The sequence below is a fragment of the Syzygium oleosum genome, unplaced genomic scaffold, assembly GCF_021117445.2.
Source record: "Syzygium oleosum isolate NSW1041296 unplaced genomic scaffold, Sole_v2.1 Sole_v2.06, whole genome shotgun sequence".
In the NCBI taxonomy this organism is placed as follows: Eukaryota; Viridiplantae; Streptophyta; class Magnoliopsida; order Myrtales; family Myrtaceae; genus Syzygium; species Syzygium oleosum.
Genome location: NW_026607490.1, coordinates 2,807,302 through 2,826,012, shown reverse-complemented (window position 1 = coordinate 2,826,012; position 18,711 = coordinate 2,807,302). Strand labels below are relative to the sequence as shown.

General features: G+C 38.6%; 1 protein-coding gene and 1 long non-coding RNA gene across 2 annotated transcripts; both read right to left on the bottom strand.

Annotated features, from left to right (window-relative positions):
- Positions 1–440: 440 nt before the first annotated feature.
- On the bottom strand, positions 441–5,599 carry LOC115683014 (ribonucleoside-diphosphate reductase large subunit). Its single transcript, XM_030607388.2, has 17 exons — positions 5,037–5,599; positions 4,522–4,583; positions 4,310–4,397; positions 3,900–4,163; positions 3,546–3,786; positions 3,365–3,441; positions 3,081–3,251; positions 2,888–2,980; positions 2,635–2,784; positions 2,460–2,540; positions 2,204–2,368; positions 2,002–2,121; positions 1,551–1,753; positions 1,312–1,461; positions 1,079–1,226; positions 863–946; positions 441–769 (listed from the first exon to the last, which is right to left on the bottom strand). The coding sequence occupies exons 1-17, from the start codon at positions 5,262–5,264 to the stop codon at positions 677–679; spliced, it is 2,418 nt and encodes an 805-aa protein (XP_030463248.2). The 5' UTR covers positions 5,265–5,599; the 3' UTR covers positions 441–676.
- A 9,860-nt stretch (positions 5,600–15,459) lies between these two features.
- Positions 15,460–16,001, bottom strand: LOC130138351 (uncharacterized). The gene is made up of 2 exons (XR_008816757.1): positions 15,880–16,001; positions 15,460–15,716 (listed from the first exon to the last, which is right to left on the bottom strand). It is a non-coding gene; the product is annotated as an uncharacterized LOC130138351 (long non-coding RNA).
- Positions 16,002–18,711: the final 2,710 nt, after the last annotated feature.

Sequence of the window (18,711 nt, the reverse complement as noted above, 5' to 3'; positions counted from 1 at the left end):
GAAGAAAAAAGAAAGCCTAATCTATTCCCTCTTGCCTTTACCAATTTTTTTAAGGATTGGTTCCATTGGAAAATGGAATTTGTTCCATTAGAACGTGATTGGTTCCATTTGAAAATAGAAAAATAAATACATTTATTTATTTAAAATGGAAAGCCTAATTTAAAAGTACGTGATCGGTCCCATTGAAACCGGACCGGACCATGGTCCTAGGACTAACCAGTCCGATCCTCGATCCTAGAAAATGGAAACCGGTCCTCGCGATCCGGTTTCCGATTCTTGGGTGAGACCAGATCAGACCGGGAACCGCTCACCCCTAGATGTTATAGGTCCGCTTTGGAGTCATCTAAGAGAGAGTTTGTCTTACAATCTTAAGTATTTTCTATCGACCGACCTGTGTTCGGTTTCGAGTCCAGGTATCCTTTTGATGGAAAGCTAAAAAGTTGCAAAACAAACCACTTCATACTTCATGCAAACATTAAGATATACACGTTCAAAGTTCAACAACCCACATCAGTATTTGAAGCTATACAGATAACTTGTCACTCAGATTAAAACCTATGGTACCAAAGCTTTTTCGGCTAAACCGAGCATACAAGCCGTGTGCTCCATTCACCATGGCTATAACAGGGCCGAGCCAAAAGCACCGCATCTTATGCATCTGTTTAGGGAACTCACTTCAACTTCCACATGCCATGCATTCTTCCCTATTTGTCAAGGAACACACCACCTGAGCCATTTTTGTGCCGTCGTCTTCAGCTGTAGTGGTTTCCTGCATCACCAAACAAAAATAGGCATAAAGCGAATGAACTCCACATAAGTTGAAATGCAAGAGTCCAAACAGATGTCAAATGTATAGCCCTACTTTCATAACTGAAGTGTCCACCGTGAACTTGATTGCATCAGCTGCGGCACGGGTTCGCAAATAGTACATCCCTGTTTTTAGTCCCTTTCATGACAAACATTAATAAGTGAGATGAGATGCTCAAGATTAGCTTGGTTAACAAGTTTTCCCCAAAGCTCTATGAATAAGCATAGATAAGCAAAGACTGTTAAGTGTAAAAGAACAAAGAATATGTACCCTGGTCCACGCATAGAAGTGTAGGGAAGTTAGCTTTCCAAAATTAGGTTGATCCATATGAATATTTAAGCTTTGACTCTGGTCAATGAAGCTTCCACGGTCTGCAGCCATGTCAACCAACGTCTTCTGCTTGATCTCCCACACGGTCCTGTGAGCAAGTGAATTTCTTAGCACGAGACAAGGCATAACACTGAGGGGGGTGAAGGAATATCCAGTGAAAAACTATTACATACTTGTATATAAGCTTTAGGTCTTCAGGAACCTCTGGAATCTTCTGAACAGAGCCGTTCTCATATATTATCTTGTTCTTGACGACCGGAGACCAAAGCCCCATCTCCGTCAAGTCATGAAGAAGATGTTTGTTCACAACAACAAATTCACCGCTGCAAAGAGAAACAAAGATGGACACATGGTCAGAAGTTGCATAACCATATGAAATATATTGCAACAGATACTGATGCCCAAAAGAAACCTTAGAACTCTTCGGCTGTATATGTTGGAAGTATATGGCTCAAAGCACTCATTATTCCCAAGAATTTGACTGGTTGAAGCAGTCGGCATGGGAGCTATAAGAAGCGAGTTCCTCACTCCATTCTTTGATATCATTTTCCTAAGAGCAACCCAGTCCCAACGATCCGATGGAGTCACATTCCACATATCTGGCTGAAGAACACCCTAAAGCATGGTTCAAAACATTGCCAGTTAGGCTTAATTCAAGATGGCCTACCAATACCTATAACATTCTGAATAAAAAACAGGTAACATCCCGAAAAGTGTCATGTGAATCAGTAGCACCCAAATGAACTGTTTATTTTTATCTTTTCTACCTTTCGGTACAAGCTATAACACTACAACAATACAGAGAATCACAAGCCTACTTGGGAATCACAACACTAAAAAATTGGCTCCTTGCAGAAATATACCTTGCTGACAGGACTTCCTTCATATGTCTCATAGGGCCCTTCTATTGCAGCCAGCTCAGTGGAAGTCTTCAAAGCATGGTAGTATATGGTTTCAAAGATGTCTTTGTTTAACTGCTGAGCCTGAAAGTCCACAGCAAAAACTACTGATAAGAACAGATGGAATCACAATCACCAAAACAAATCAAGATTGAACTTGGCTTACCTCTGGTGCATCAAATGCCATGCCGAGCAAAATAAATGTATCAGCAAGTCCTTGCACGCCAATGCCAATTGGCCTATGTCGTAAGTTTGACCTTCTAGCAGTTTCAACAGGGTAGTAATTGACATTGATAATCTTGTTCAGGTTCGTAGTAACAATTGCAGTAACCTAACCAGACATTACAAGGACATAAGCTTCATCACTAAAATTTAATGGAGTCAAAGAGCAAATAGCGTGTCCGGTGAGTTAAAACGCAAACCTCTGCCAGTTTGTCAAAGTCAAAATATCTATTCTTGAATCCCCTACTCCCGACAAGCTTAGATGGACTTGATTCCATTCCCTGTGATCAAGAACAGTTAAAATGTAACCAACAAAAGGACATATTAATGGAGCAAAACCAAGGAGAGAACTCCTTATGGAAAGTCATGCCATACCTTCTCTCGGACAAATCTTGGCAAAGCAATAGATGCAAGATTACACACAGCCGTTTCTGTTGGACTTGTGTACTCAATAATCTCAGTGCAGAGGTTGGAAGATTTGATGGTACCCAGGTTCTGCTGGTTGCTCTTTCTATTGCAAGTATCCTACATGAACAATAAGATCAGACAAAAAACCTAGAATATTCCCGTGAAAATCAATGTAGAACAATAGCCCATAGAACATAGATTAGAGAGAAAATTTCCTCACCTTAAAAAGCATGTAGGGGTTTCCAGTTTCGATTTGGGCCTTCAGTATTTCAAACCATAAATTCTGGGCCTGGACAACCTTCTTTGCTTTACCCTGCATACAGAGTGAAACAATTATAGTCAGCTTTAAACAGACATGTTTCAAGATGTACAACAATCAAAATTAAGTAGTAGGGTGGACTGACAATAGTTACCTCTCTTTCATAGTGCAAATACAACTTTTCAAATTCTTCCCCCCAACAATCTGCCAAACCTGGAGCTTCATTTGGACAGAAAAGTGACCAATTGCCATTACTTTGAACCCTTTCCATGAATAGATCAGGCACCCAAAGGGCATAAAACAGATCCCGAGCCCGATGCTCTTCCTACAATATCAAAGTTCATCAACAATGAGAAGAAACTATTTCAGACAAAAATATTCTATTGGCACATGCAATTACACAAATGAGAGCCAAATTCATTGGCATATTATCTATACCTTCCCATGGTTTTTCCTGAGATCAAGAAACTCAAAGACATCAGCGTGCCAAGGCTCCAAGTAGACGGCAAAAGCACCTAAATGCAGCATGAATAACAGATTAAAGGAATGAAATATTACAAGGGCATCACTAGAAAACAGAAAACCAGAGAAAAGAATAGAGATGGCATGCTAAAATCACCTTTTCTCTTGCCACCCCCTTGATCTACGTAACGAGCTGTATCATTAAATACTCGTAGCATTGGAACAATGCCATTGGAAGTTCCGTTCGTCCCACGTATGTAACTACCAGTGGCACGAATATTATGAACAGATACACCAATCCCTCCAGCCGATTTGCTGATAACAGCACACTCTTTCAAGGTATCATATATGCCCTCAATACTATCTTCTTTCATGCACACAAGGAAGCAACTGCTTAACTGCCAATACGAATCAACAGTATGATGTCAGTGAAATTGGAAATTCAAAACAGCAGAAACATGCAATTCCCAATGGATATCAAATCTCGGCCTTATGCATGCAATGCACGTACTTGGGGTCGAGGTGTTCCTGCATTGAACAGGGTGGGGGAAGCATGTGTGAACCATCGCTGAGACATCATATGATACGTTTTGATCACAGAATCAATATCATCCTTGTGAATTCCAACAGCAACCCTCATCAGCATGTGCTGAGGTCTTTCCACAACCTTCCCTTGCACCTTCAGAAGGTAAGACCTCTCAAGTGTTTTGAAACCAAAGTAGTCATAGTCAAAGTCTCGGTCATAGATGATTTCACTGTCCAAACGAGCAGCATTCTGCAAGACAAAAAAAGAAGAAGCACAAACTTAATCATAAGAAGCCTCACTTCTATAAGCAATCATTACATTTCCAGAACAGCTACCATCTCAAGGCCTAATTTCACAAGTAGGAAACATGTCCAACAAAGTTGCCAGCCAGTTACCTTCATAATTATCTCATAAACATCATCAGCAATCAGAGGAGCCTTTTGCCCCGACCTCTCATTGAAATGGTAGTACATATCCTTGATTCTGCATCAGAAATTAAAAGGAAATGACAATCAATATTTTTTCAATAAAGGAAATGAGCATCTTATGCACCTGACAAGACAGTTTCAATAATACATCAGTAAGCGACGAATTTAATAACACTTACGTCTCTGAAAATGACTTTTTGGTGTTCTTGTGAAGATTTGAAACAGCAATCCTAGCAGCCAACTGCAGAACAATATCATAGGACATCAGATCAAGTCCTTATAATCTGCGGCTGGATAACGCGCCAATTGCTTATGTAAAAGGCAAATCATGCACACTTTGGTGCCCTAATTACAATATTACTTCAAATATTCAAAGCCTAATTAGTTTAACTGATTGGACCAACTAGACACCACTTGAAATGAGCACGATGGCCATACAGAAACGCAGATCATCTACTGAGGCAGACCCATCTCACAAATCCATAATCATTGGCATGATCACTACCAAAACAATAGAAAAAACATTCAGACAAAAGAATCTCACCCATCACGCCTGAGCCATACAGAAATAAACACTAGAAAATGCACAAGCGTAATCAGGGCGAAACATTAACAGACTCGACGATCTCAATCGATTGCCTGGAGGACCGATTTCAATTTCAAGCGAACAAAAATGAACGAGCATCCAACTCACGCAAGCATAGTCAGGGTGATTGGCAGTCAAGGCAGCGGCGGTCTCCGCGGCCAATTCATCGAGCTGACTGGTGGTAACGCCCTTGTAGACCCCGGCGCAGACCTTCTGCGCCACCGAGACCGGGTCGCAGTGCTCCGTGCTCAGCCCGTAACTCAGCTTCTTCAACCTCGCGGTGATCTTGTCGAAGTGCACCGACTCCTGACGCCCGTCTCTCTTCACCACATACATCTTCGCTCCGGCCGACACGCTCTCAGAGGAATTCCTACAAACAGGTCTCCCGCACAGACGGAAGCAGCCGATGGGTCGGATTTATATAACCCCCGAGGTGCGCCTGCGTACTCAGGAAGACTGGATTCGAAATTCGTAATTGAGGGTCGGTTTGATTTTCCCTCTACTGTGACCAATTCGGGTAAAGTTTGAAACTTTGGCGCCAAAAGGCGAGTTCTTTTCTCTGTGTGCTGGCCCTTCTTCTCTGCGTAGTTGGAGGGTTTGAAACAGGGGAGGGGGATTCGAACGGCTGGAGATGAGCTGTCGTGGGGCCAAAATGGCACTAATTAAAAGCGACCCACTAATTAAAAGCGACCCACATGAGATTTTGAGGGGAAATTGGAAGGAATCCAGGGAAAGTTAAGGCACGTAATGGAGCGTCGTCCTTTTGGGTTTGGCGCAACTTTTCGATTTTGGCGCCCACTGATATGTAAGAGATAGAGATAGAGATAGAGAGAGAGAGAGAGAGAGAGAGAGAGAGAGAGAAATTATTCATTTAATGGCAATTTCGCTCACATTTGTGAAAAGAAATCTGGAATTAAATGATCAAATTTCAAGAATGGTCGACTTTGCCATTATTACAAGAGAGGAAGTATTTCCGATTTTGAAAAAGACAGAGCGTTGAAAAAGCGGTGGAGGGTTATATATAAATTGCCCATTATTTTTTTTTTAAATTAAATGACATTCGAAGTGTTTATAGTAAAATAGTAAGTTTTGCTTTCGATTAAAGGCAAACAAACCAACCCTTTCCCTTGCAAAGGAGTTGCTATTCTCTTGTTGCTTATGAAATTGTCTAAGCAGAGGCAATAGCCTAGGAACGTTAGAATTAGTATATATTAAATCACGCCTTCATAATTAACGGTGATCCTACAAAATCTCACATGACATCATAATTGAAGGTCCTGAGTTAAAATCTTTCCAAGCTCCAATTGTCTCTTCAATTAAATATTTTCACGCTTAGTACTAGGCAAAAAAAGACCAAACTAAGCTAGAACAGTTGGTGGTAATCCCACAAAATCTCACAGGAACCCTTGACAAATAATAGGGCCCTAGTCTTTATGGGAAATTCGATTATTTTTGCATGCCTATCTCAATATTCCAAATTTCAATATTTACATTCTCAACATCAAGAACCCTATTTTTATTTTCTCAAAATTGAGTTTTATTGAACTTTATCGACTTCTTAGGAACCCTTGCAACATTCTACGTTTTTTTTAAACGGGAAAAGTACATATTTGGTTCTTAAACTTTTATTGTTTTTACAAGGCATAATACCTTAAAAAAACTCTAACTTCATATCTGGTCCCAATTCTACCCTAAGTTTTTTTTGTTCAATAAAAATCCTCCAATCTTAGATTCAGTCCCAATTCTATCCTAAACTTTTTTTTTTGTCCCATTAAAGACCCTCAACTTTATGTCACAACCCAATTCTACCGCCCAGTCCCATTTCGCTTAAATTTTTTTTGTCTCATAAAAAATCACCAACTTTTACTCGAATCACAAATCTCTCTCTATTAACCCTCCAGCCAAAATTTCTCGTTGACAATTGAAAGATGGAAAACCTTCAAGCACGGGTTGTACGAGCGTCCGTGGCCGAGTGTCCCGAGCGCGCGAGATGGAACACTCTCAAGTACGAGAGTCGAAGATTCTCGAGCGAGATGAAAGGAAGACTTTCTTAAGAGTAAGAGCAATTGAAGAAAGCTAATCCTAATTGCTCTAGTTTATACCCAAATTTCATATTCAAGAAAACGTTGTTTGGGTTGATATAGAAATTCATATCCAAAGGACGTATTCTTGGATCTGAAATTTGGAGGAAAACTAAAGCGATAATGTGGAAATACCACATAATATCACCAAGGGTGATTTTGGACGGAGGGCTAATGGCGGTAGATTTGGGACTTAAGTAAAAGTTTATGAGTTTTTATGAAACAAAAAAAGTTAAGATAAAATTGGAACTTGACCTAAAGTTGGGGCTTTTTTTTATAAGATAAAAAAAAGTTTAGGGTAAAATTGGGATTAGATCTAAAGTTGGGGTTTTTTACGAGATAAAAAAAGTTTAGGATATAATTGGGATTGGAGCTCCAATTGGGGATTTTTTTTTTATGGTATTAAGCCATTTTTACAAGGGTTAATACCACAAAAAACCCTAAACTGGTACACTTGTGACACATTTACCCCAAACTATTTTTTTGACCATAAAAAACCCGAAACTGGTATACCTGTGATAATTTTACCCTGAACTATTTTTTTGACCACCAAAAACCCCAAACTGGTATACCTGTGACAATTTTACACTGAACTTACCACAAAAAACCCCAAACTGGTACATATGTGACAATTTTACCCTGAATTAAAATTTTAATATTATTTTTTTCGAATTTTTATTTATTTTTTATTCTTTTTTTTTTTTTTCATCTTCACACCCTGGCCGGTCGCCGGTCCGGCGACCGGCCAGAGGCGGAAGCCGGCGAGGGCGGCCCTCGTCCGACGCAGCGAGGGTCGCCCTCGCTGCATCCGGCGAGGGCGACCCTCCAGTATCTGGCGAGGGCTGGTCCGCCTCGCTGGGCCCCTGGCGGGCGGCCCTCGCCCGACGCCGGATTTGGCGAGGGTCGCCCTTGCCCCAAGTGTGCGAGGACGGCCCTCGCCCGACGCAGCGAGGGTCGCCCTTGCCAGATCCGGCGAGGGCGGCCTTCGCCCGACGCAGGCGAGGGTCGCCCTCGCCCGACACCGAGCGAGGGCGGCCCTCGCCCGACACGGCGAGGGCGGCCCTCGGGACGCCGGCAGGGCGGTCCTCCCGCCCGCCTACGGCCGGTCGCCGGACCGGCGACCGACTAAAGGTTGAAGGTGAAGGAAAAAAAAAGAAAAGAAAAGAAAAGAAAAAATTCAAAAAAAATTCAAAAAATTAAAAAATATATATAAAAAATTAGTTCGGGTTAAAATGGTCGCATGTGTACCAGTTTAGGGTTTTTTGTGGTATGTTTGGGGTAAAATTGTCACAGGTGTACCAGTTTGAGGTTTTTTATGGTAAAAAAAATAGTTTGGGGTAAATGTGTCACAAGTGTATCAATTTAGGGTTTTTCGTGGTATTAACCCTTTTTACAATGTAGTCAGTAAGCTTGTGAGTTATACAATTAAGTCATTAAACTCGTAAATTTTTCCAATCAAATCCTTTTATCTCCATTTCTAGCGAATAGAAGATGATGAACAATGGCCGCCAGTCGAAAGCTTGGAATGAAAAGCTATTGAGGTAGCCATCTTCTGCTTGCTTCATCTGGTCGATTACAAGATGGATTATGATTATATATTTTGATCCAAATAGCAAAAACTGTTAAATAAATTACTCTCGGACATTAGAGAAAGAGAGAGAGAGATGGGTTTTGGAGTGTATATAAATTTATTTATTATTCGATGAGCTTTTACACAAATATATCAAAGCCATATACACCATTTCAGAGACTTTAGTGCATCAGATTTTGCCTCTGGAGTGAATTTGAACGAAACATAGGTGGATATTGGCAAGCACATAAGAAATCGTCACATCAACAGTGTCTCGGGTCTCCACAATCGCTGACAGTCTTGCATGGTTTGGTGACGTTCCGCGCTTTGACCATCACTTGAGAACCTATACCAAATAACACATGCACATAGGATTAAACCACAAGCATCTCCACTAATACATGCAATTTTTATCTTTAAGTGAGAGAGAGAGAGAGAGCACGAGAGAGAGACCTATTGCAATGACCAAAAACATGAGAAGCAGGATCGACTTCGATGAAAATTTATCCATTATCTGATGAGGTTTGCTTTGCCAATCCCCACTATGCACCTTTATATACAAACTTGACGTAAATGTGAATTAAAAGCTCATGTTATACCATTGATTTCGTCTGGGATCCTCATTAATTGAGCTCGGATATACTAACTCCATATGCAAAAGATCGTCAAATTTTATTTACTCAATTAGATTAGACTATTAGAGTAAAGTGCAATGTATGGACATTAAAGACCCGCCCATATTAAAATATCTTTTCTTTTATTCACATAAACAACCACATAGAAAATTATAAAATGAAAAATTTGAAATTATTAGTGTATGCTCCAGATATATGTATCTCATTTGTACATACTACTTTGGATAATTACCAAAACAGTCCTAAACTTATTACACTTTACCAATTCAGTCATAAACGTCTTAATTTGTTAAATTCATTCTTAAACCTTTTGAAAATTTGTCAATGTAGTTTATCTGATCAATTTTGATCGAAAATCGTTGTCGTGGACATTGATTGTCCTGTATGGCATGACCGATGCTGATATGGATATCGGTTGTCCTACGTGGCTTGGTCGGTGCTGACATTGACAATAATTGCAATTTTTTAAAATTTTTGTGATTTCTTTTAAAAAGATTTTGTTGACTTTTTATCTTTGTTTTGTTTTGTTTTTTATTTCCTTTTTATTTCCTTCTTCCTCCACTTGTCATTAGGTCTCCCCAAAGGCCAACAATCAGCCACAGGTGAGGGTCAACCTTGCTGGCCTCGAGCGAGGCTCGACAAAGGTCACCCTTTGCTAGCCTCGGGCAACCTTGTCAGCCTCTAGTGAAGCTGGCAAGGTGACCTTACCAGGCTTGGGTGACCTTGCCCCTGAAGGTGGGCCTTGCTCAGTGTGCGAGGCTGGCAAGGCGACCCTCGCCTATGGCCAATCGTCAGCCATCACAGAGGCCTGGCTGTTGGTGGAGGAAAAAGAAAAGAAAAGAAAATTATAAAAATTTTCCACGTTAGTGTTGGTTGTCGACGGCTGTGCCATGTGAGACGGTCGGCGTCCACATTAGAGATTTCTGGCCAAAATTAACCGGATGGGCTACATTGGCAAATTGTCAAAGGTTTAAGACTAAATTTGTGAAATTGAAATGCTTGACTGAATTGGCACAAATGCAATAAATTAAGAATTTTTTGGTAATTTTCCCAACTACTTGATATTAGAATTTATTGATAAAGTCAACTATCTAGTCTTGTGCATTGCATATGGTTAATTATTTGATGTCAAGAATACTTATTAGATTGATTTTACATAAACCGTTAAATATGTGACCCAACTGAAGTTATGTAGGTTTTTTTTTTGGTTGATATGTAGTTGAATAGCTCGTGATATCTATGTCGATGAATGTGAAAAGAACTAAGCGCGCACCAATTATATGTATGAGTTATTATAACTAGTCTAAAAAAATATATACCACTCCTTTTGTTTGTCATTACTTTCCAGGCAAGAAGAGCAATTGAAATGGAATTTTGGATCATATGTATCATTATCTAAAGAGGCTAACACAGAGACCGAGAGGGGGGGTGAGTTTGGTCTATTTAATTTTCACGAAATACTTAAATAAAAACTATTCGTAGAAGGAAAACTGATGAAGAGATGCAAAAGATTTTATCAAATAAAAGATGAATAAGTTGAAGAGATAGAGAGATTTGCAAACAGATACGTACTTGTTCAATCAATCCCTTCGATAGATCAGTCTCCCAAACTAATAATCACAAATCAAGCTGGAATCAACTAGTAAACTCAGAAGGCTACCGATAATAGCAGGTGCTGCTTGTCAATCCCACATATGTTGTGCATTTAAGACAACGCACGTAAATGTTTTCTTGACCCAGACTGCGTGCCCTGTTCAATTTGTTTTTTTTTTTGGAAAAATAAATAGGAATATGATTGGTAGTATATACTAAAATCCTATTGGTATTTGAGAAAGGGAGCTTTTCCCCAGTATTCTCCACGTGAATTTCATTAGACGACTTTATTTTTAGTTCTTCTTAGTTGGCTATTACAGTCATATCCATCGCTCTATAAAGAACATAATTAATTGCTTTTTTAGACAAAAAAATTCGGGACTGATTTGGGACTAAAGTTAAAGTTGGTGACTTTTTAAGGAAAAAAAAATGTTTAGGATATATTTAGGACTGGACCTAAAGTCGAGTTTTTTTAGAAAAAGAAGTTTGGAGCAGATTTGAACTGGACCAAAAGTTGGGTCTTTTTAGACAAAAAGAGTTCGGAGCAAAATTAAGACTGGACCGAAAGTTGGGGTTTTTTTTAGGGAATTTGGCCATATATGAAGTGGGTCTTCATTGTGTAGAGTATCCAAGAGGATGATTCTTTGTGAATTACACCTTGAAGCAATTTGAGAGTGTTGAAGCCAATTTAGTCTTGTAAATAATATTTATGAATTCCTTTGTGATATTGATAGATTATTTCGTGAGGAATTATGGGGCTCACTTTGTGAGTTATTGGATGTAATTGGGATTTGGAAACATCAAGGGTATTTGAGTGACTCGAGTATAGTGGTAATATCAGTTGCATATCTATAGCGGAAGTTTGTGCTACTCTCCCCATAGACGTAGATGACATCGATGAATCACGTAAATCTAGTATCCGGTTTATTTTCTTATTCTATTTATTTTATTGTTCAATTTTTTTTTCCTCAACAATTTGTATCAGAGCTAGGCTTGATTGAGTTGAAGCGAATTGATGGCCACAAAAGAAGGAAAAGTGAATATCGACAAATTTGATTGGAAATATTTTGGTTTCCAGAAGATGCAGATTGAGGATTATTTGTACTAGAGTAATCTACATGTACCCCTGTTTGGAAAAAGCCAGAGTCGATGAACCAAGTTGATTTGGAATTATTGTATAGATAAGCGTCGGGTGTTATTCAGTAGACATTGGCTTGTAACATGGCGTTTAACATCATGAAAGAGAAGATCACCGTGGGTTTGATGAAGACCCTATCAAACATATACGATAAGCCTTCTACGATTAATAAGGTCTATTTGGCAACGTTTATGTACTTTGATTATATTATCCTCATACCTTAACAGTTGGAATACTATTGTTATTTTCGTTACAAATTCCTTTAGGCCAACAAACAAGGTTTGTTGGGGTTTACGATTTGATTCTGAGTGAAGAGATCCATAAGAGAGAATTTGGTGAACTAAAGTTTGTTGAGGTTCACAATTTGATTCTAAGTGAAGACATCCATAATAGATAATTGGGAAAATTGTCCAAAAAATCCTAAACCTAATGCTAATTCAGTCCTAAACCTTTTAAGTTTTTCAATTGAGTCCTAAATCTTTTCACTTTTTGCCAATTGAGTCCATTCGGCCAATTTTGACTGCCCGGAGTTGACGTGGATGCCAGTCGGCGCCAGACGTTTTGGCAAACGCTGACGTGGCAATTTTTAATAATATTTTAATTTTTTTTTATTTTTTTAATTTTTTTTCCTTTTTTTTCTGGTCTTCTTCCCTCTGGCCGGTTGCCGGACCGGCCGGAGGCGAGAGGCCGATGAGCTTGACGTCTCCGGCTTCTAGCAAAGCCCGCCCCCGCCGGCAACTGGCAAGGGCGAGGCCAGGTGAGGCCGACCTCGCCGTCACTGGGCGAGGCCGACCTCGCTGTTGTTGGGCGAGGTTCGACCTTGCCTAGCTAGGGGCCGGCGAGGCTCGCCCTCGCCAGTGGATAGAGGGGGCCAGCTTTGCCTCGCTGGCCTCTCGCCTTTGGCCGGTTCGGAAGGAAGAAGACCAAAAAAAAAGGGAAAAAAAAATATTATATAAAAATTGCCATGTCAGCGTTTACCGGATGGCCGGCGTCCACGTTAGCTCCGGGTGGCCAAAATTGGCCGGATGGGCTCAATTGGCAAGAAGTGAAAAGGTTTAGGACTCAATTGGCAAACTCAAAAGGTTTATGACTGAATTGGCAAAAGTGCAATAGATTTAGGACTTTTTGGACAATTTTCCCTAGATAATTTGGTGAACTTGTACATGCTGCTTTATTAGGTGAAGGTAGATGAAGAATCAGTAATCATTAGGGATGATTGGTTTCTAGTCCGGTTCGATCATGTCCCACCTATGAATTGAGGAACCAGACTAAGAGGACTGGTTCCCAATTTTTGGAACTGGAAACTAGACCTGACCGGACCGACCCCTAGGCAGTCCAACAGAACCGGTGAAGTATCAGCAAGCCAACCTCCTCCTCTCTCAGCTTCATGGAAAATACGTGAGAAACCTAAGCAGAACAAACCCCATAATCACCAATCTACGGTCTCACTCAAAGAACACTTCTGTTCAGCACAAGATTTGGCGGGCGTAGCGTGATTCATCCTCCACAAACCTCTCTCTAGTGAAGCTCATCCCCACCAGCAGCTCTCAAGCAAGAATTGACGACAAGAAAAGAAACAAGGTAGTTTTGGGTTCTAAATTTTTGTGTGGAAAAGGTTAATAATTCATCAAGTGGTATTTTGAGAACACACAAAAGAGAGACATATTATCGTGAGCTTACTAACTGATAAAATTAAGTGCCCATTAATCATTACAACTTTATAAAAGTCTATGGATATACTCAAATTTATATTGAGCATGTCTTGATTGACTTTTACTTTTTTTTGTTTAACCAAAATCTTGCGGCTCCTGGACTTGAACTCTTTAATCCAAAAGAGCAAAAATTTTAAAATATATAAAAGTTCACAAGTAGAATTATATATAAATTGCCCATTATTTTTTAAATTTAAATAATATTTTAAGTGTTTATTGTAAAAAAGTAAGTTTTGTTTTCGATTAAAGGCAAACAAACAGACCCTTTCCCTTACAAAGGATTTTCTACTCTCTTGTTGCTTATGAAATTGTCTAAGCAGAGGCAATAGCCTAGGGAGCCTTGGCAAGTAATAGGGCCCTAGTCTTTATGGGAAAATCGATTATTTTTACATGCCTATCACAATATCCCAAATTTCAATATTTACATTCTCAACATCAAACCCTATTTTTATTTTCTCAAACTTGAGTTTTATTGAAATTTATCGACTTCTTAGGAACCCTAGAAACATTCTATGTTTTTTTAAAAAAGGGAAAAGTACATATTTAGTTCTCAAACTTTTATTGTTTTTACAAGGCCTAATACCCTAAAAAAACTCCAAGTTTAGGTCCGGTCTCAATTTTACCCTAAACTTTTTTTTCCCATAAAAATCCTCAAACCTTAGATCCAGTCGCAATTCTATCCTAAACTTTTTTTTGTCCCATGAAAAACCCCCAACTTTATGTTCCCAATTCTACCGCCCGTCCCAATTTTGCTTTATTTTTTTTATCTCATAAAAAACTACCAATTTTTACTTGAGTCATAAATTTGTTCTCATTAACCCTCCGTCCAAAATTTCTTGTTGACAATTAAGAGATGGAAAACCTCCAAGCACAAGTTGTGCGAACGTCCTCGGCCGAGTGTCCTGAGCGTGAGAGATGAAACACTTTCAAGCACGAGAGATTGAAGAACGAGTGCAAAATTAAAGATTATCAAGCAAGATGAAAGGAAGACTCTCTTAAGAGTAAGAGCAATTGAAGAAAGCTAACCCTAATCGCTCTAGTTTTTGCCCAAATTTCAGATCTAAGAAGACGTTGTTTGGGCTGATATAGAAATTCATCTCCAAAAGCCGTATCCTTGGATTTGAAATTTAGAGGAAAAGTAGAGCAATGATGTGGAAATGCCACGTAAGATCACCAAGGGCGATTTTAGACGGACGATTAACGAGGGCAGATTTGGGATTTAAGTAAAAGTTGGTGATTTTTATGAGACAAAAAAAAAATTTAGGGTAAAATTGGAACTAGACCTTAAGTTGGGGCATTTTTTATGAGACAAAATTTTTTTTAGGGTAGAATTGAGATTGGACCTAAAGTTGGGGTTTTTTATAAGATAAAAAAAAAATTATGGTATAATTGGGACTGGAGCTAAAATTAGGCATTTTTTTTTTATGGTAATAGGCTGTTTTTACAATGTAGTACGCAAACTTTTGAGTTATACAATTAAGTCCTTAAACTTGTAAATTTTTCCAATCAAGTCCTTTTATCTCCATTTCTAGCAAATTAAAGATGATGAGCAATGGCTGTCAGTCGAAAGCGTGGTTAAAGAGTGGAATGAAAAGCTATTAAGGTAGCCATCTTCTGCTTGCTTCGTCTGGTCGATTACAAGATGGATTATGATTATAAAATTTGATCCAAATAGCAAAAACTATTAAATAAATGTATTGCAAATAAATTACCCTCGGACATATGAGAGAGAGAGAGAGAGAGAGAGAGAGAGAGAGAGAGAGAGAGAGAGAGAGAGAGAGAGAGAGAGAGAGAGAGATGGATTTTGGAGTGTATATAAATTTATTTATTATTCGATGAGCTTTTAGACAAATACATCAAAGCCATATGCCATTTCAATCTCTAGGGTGAGACTTTAGTGCATCGGCTTTTGCCTTTGGAGTGAATCTTGAACGAAACATAGGTGGATATTGGCAAGCACATAAGAAACCGTCACATCGACAATATCTCGGGTCTCCACAATCACTCACAGTCTTGCATCGATGGGTGACGTTTCGCGCTTCAATCATCACTTGAGAACCTACACCAAATAACACATGCACATCGGATTAAACCACAAGCATTTGCACTAATGCATGCCATTTTTATCTTTATGTGTGTGAGAGAGAGAGAGAGAGAGAGAGAGAGAGAGAGAGAGAGAGAGAGAGAGAGAGAGAGAGAGAGAGAGAGAGAGAGAGAGAGACCTATTGCAATGACCAAAAACATGAGAAACAGGATCGACTTCGATGAAAATGTCTTCATTATCTTTGAAAGGAGGATTACAGATGATAAACAGGCAAATTTGATTAATCTTGTTTGCTTCTGATGAGGTTTGCTTTGCCAATCCCCACTACGTACCTATATATACAAACTTGATGTAAATGCGAATTAAAAGCTCACGGTATATCACGGATTTCGTCTTGGATCCTCATTAATTTAGCTCAGATATACTTACTCCATGTGTAACAAATTGTCATATTTTATTTCCTCAATTAAATTAGACTATTAAAGTGAAGTGCAATCTATGGACATTAAAGACGCGCCCAAATATCTTTCCTTTTATTCGCATAAACAACCATAAAAGAAATTATAAAAAAGAACAGATCTGAAAATATTACTATATGCTCTAGATATATGTATCTCTATGTATCTCTTTTTTACATACTACTTGGGAAAATTATCCAATAAGTCCTAAACCTATTACATTTACCAATTCAATCATAAACCTTTCAATTTAGTTAATGTTTAATTAGTAGAATTAAGCCAGTAGACTGTTAGCATGGGAGAGTAAACATAGGCTTATATTAAAGCCGAACCACTATAAACTCTGTGTGTAATTGCTTGCTAGATACGTTGCACGGCACTACTTGAATATTATCAGAACTTGCTCATATACATATTATGTTTTACTTAGTTACTCTCCTATCAAACTTGGCACTATTAATTCCACACTACTTTGCCAAGATTTCTATATACATATTGTTAGCCAGGTTTAACTACTATATAACATGCATTTAAAACTGTATTATGAAATTAAACTATGACATAAGCTACACAAACCTCAACCTTACCTTAATTAAGTTTACCAGGACTCCCATGAGGAATTAAAGCAAAGGAAAGTTAGTCGGTGATGCTCGGTGGACTGCCGATGCAAAGGAAAGATCACCAGTGAACTGAAGGAGGATTGACGTCGCTAGGAGCTATGCTGCGAGCGATAGCAACTGGGCAGTTATGAGCGAAGGTTGAAAGACGAGGACTTGGTGTAGTGGGAGAGGCAGAAAAATCATTAGGATCACTAGTGACTCGCTAGTAGATGTTGGGAGGACCTACAAGGAGCAGGCAGAATTGCTAGGCTTCACCAGAAGTGTTGCACGGATTATTTGGAGACTCGCTGGTGATGTTGGATCGCTGCCGGCGCTGCTAGAAGCTTGATGAAATCGCTGGGAGTGCTGTGGAGCTTGTCGGGATGGCAAGAACTCGCCAGGAACTGCTAGGCGAGCTTGATACGATGGCAAGGTTTGCTTGGCGTCGCTGGCAACGATTGGGCGTGTTGCGAGAGTTGTTGAACGAGAGGGAAATGGCAGTAGGAACTACTAGGCGGTTGTGTAGGAGTTAGGACGTGAGCTGTGGCGATGACATGCATGATGGTAGGAGCTTGTCGAGTGGCGGGTGAGTAAGCATCAAGAGAAAGAAAGATCTTTATTATTTGCTTTGTGTGTATTTCGTATGTGTTGCGTCCTACGTCTCTTGAATAATGTGTTTATATAGCCCTAGGTTTCGGGCTCTCTTACAAGAACAACGGATCTCTCACTTTCGTAATTTAGATCAAACAAATACATGATCTATTCAAGCAAGGAAATTACAATATCTCCCTTATGGTAGAAATTTTGTGGTATATGGCCTCATGGCTTCCCAAGTTTGATAAAAAATCAACTTTCCTAGTTTAGAACACCCCCATGTGCTATGCACATAAGCCACGTTTGGTCATCTCGATTTCTAACCATGATATGATTGAATAAGATAGGATATGAAATTAAAGGATTTGCTAGATCCTATTTACTATTTGGCAAATCTCAGTAATAAAGCCGAATGTTTTCACATATTACCATGTTCATTATTTTTTGTGAATGTCAACCTAAAAATTGCACAAACAAAAATGATAAAAATTTCTCACAACACTCTTACCTACTTCATTTTTATTTTCTTTTTTATTTTTTATTTTTCCATCACTTTTTAATTATTTTCTTTTTTATTTCTTTTTTCCCTTCCATCATTCTCTAATAAAATTTTATTAAATAGTAAACTATACAAATATACCTAAAATACATAATAAATATAAATACTAAATGTATTTATATATCTATGAAATTTATATCATAAGATAGAAAGATAAATGAATATATAAATAAAATCAAGAATAAATAAAAACGAATTTATTGTTATTTTGAATTTTTTATATTAAAATTCAAATATTATTTATAATCAAATATTATTATCAAGTTTGTTATTTGAGAAAAATAGCTTTTATATTATGGATATTAGAAATCCTATCCACATTTATCCCACTTCCTCCATGGGATAATTTTATCCGGCCTATATTCCTCTTATATTCAACTTTATCCTATCTTGGGTAAACACAAACATGGAATATGATCACATCTATCATATCCTGAATTTTATCCCGACTACCAAATATAGCTAGAGGGATTTTCGGCCACTGTGGACAATATTAGGGCTTGGCCGAATTTTAGAGGGTCTAGCTCTTGTGGTCTTAGTTTTATAAATTTAATTAAGATTATGGCCTTCCTTCTTAAACCTACGCAACAATTGGGCTAAATCCAAGACAATTTATGACCGGACTGACTTAAATGCAATTTATGTAAAAATATTATTATTAAATGAAAGAAGTTCCTTCTGACCCAAAAAAATGGACTTTTCGATTGCCTATAATGCAAATGTGAACCTAGTTAATGATATTTTTATGCTATAAATGATTAATAATGATTGCCAAAATTTAGGCATTATCATAATCGACA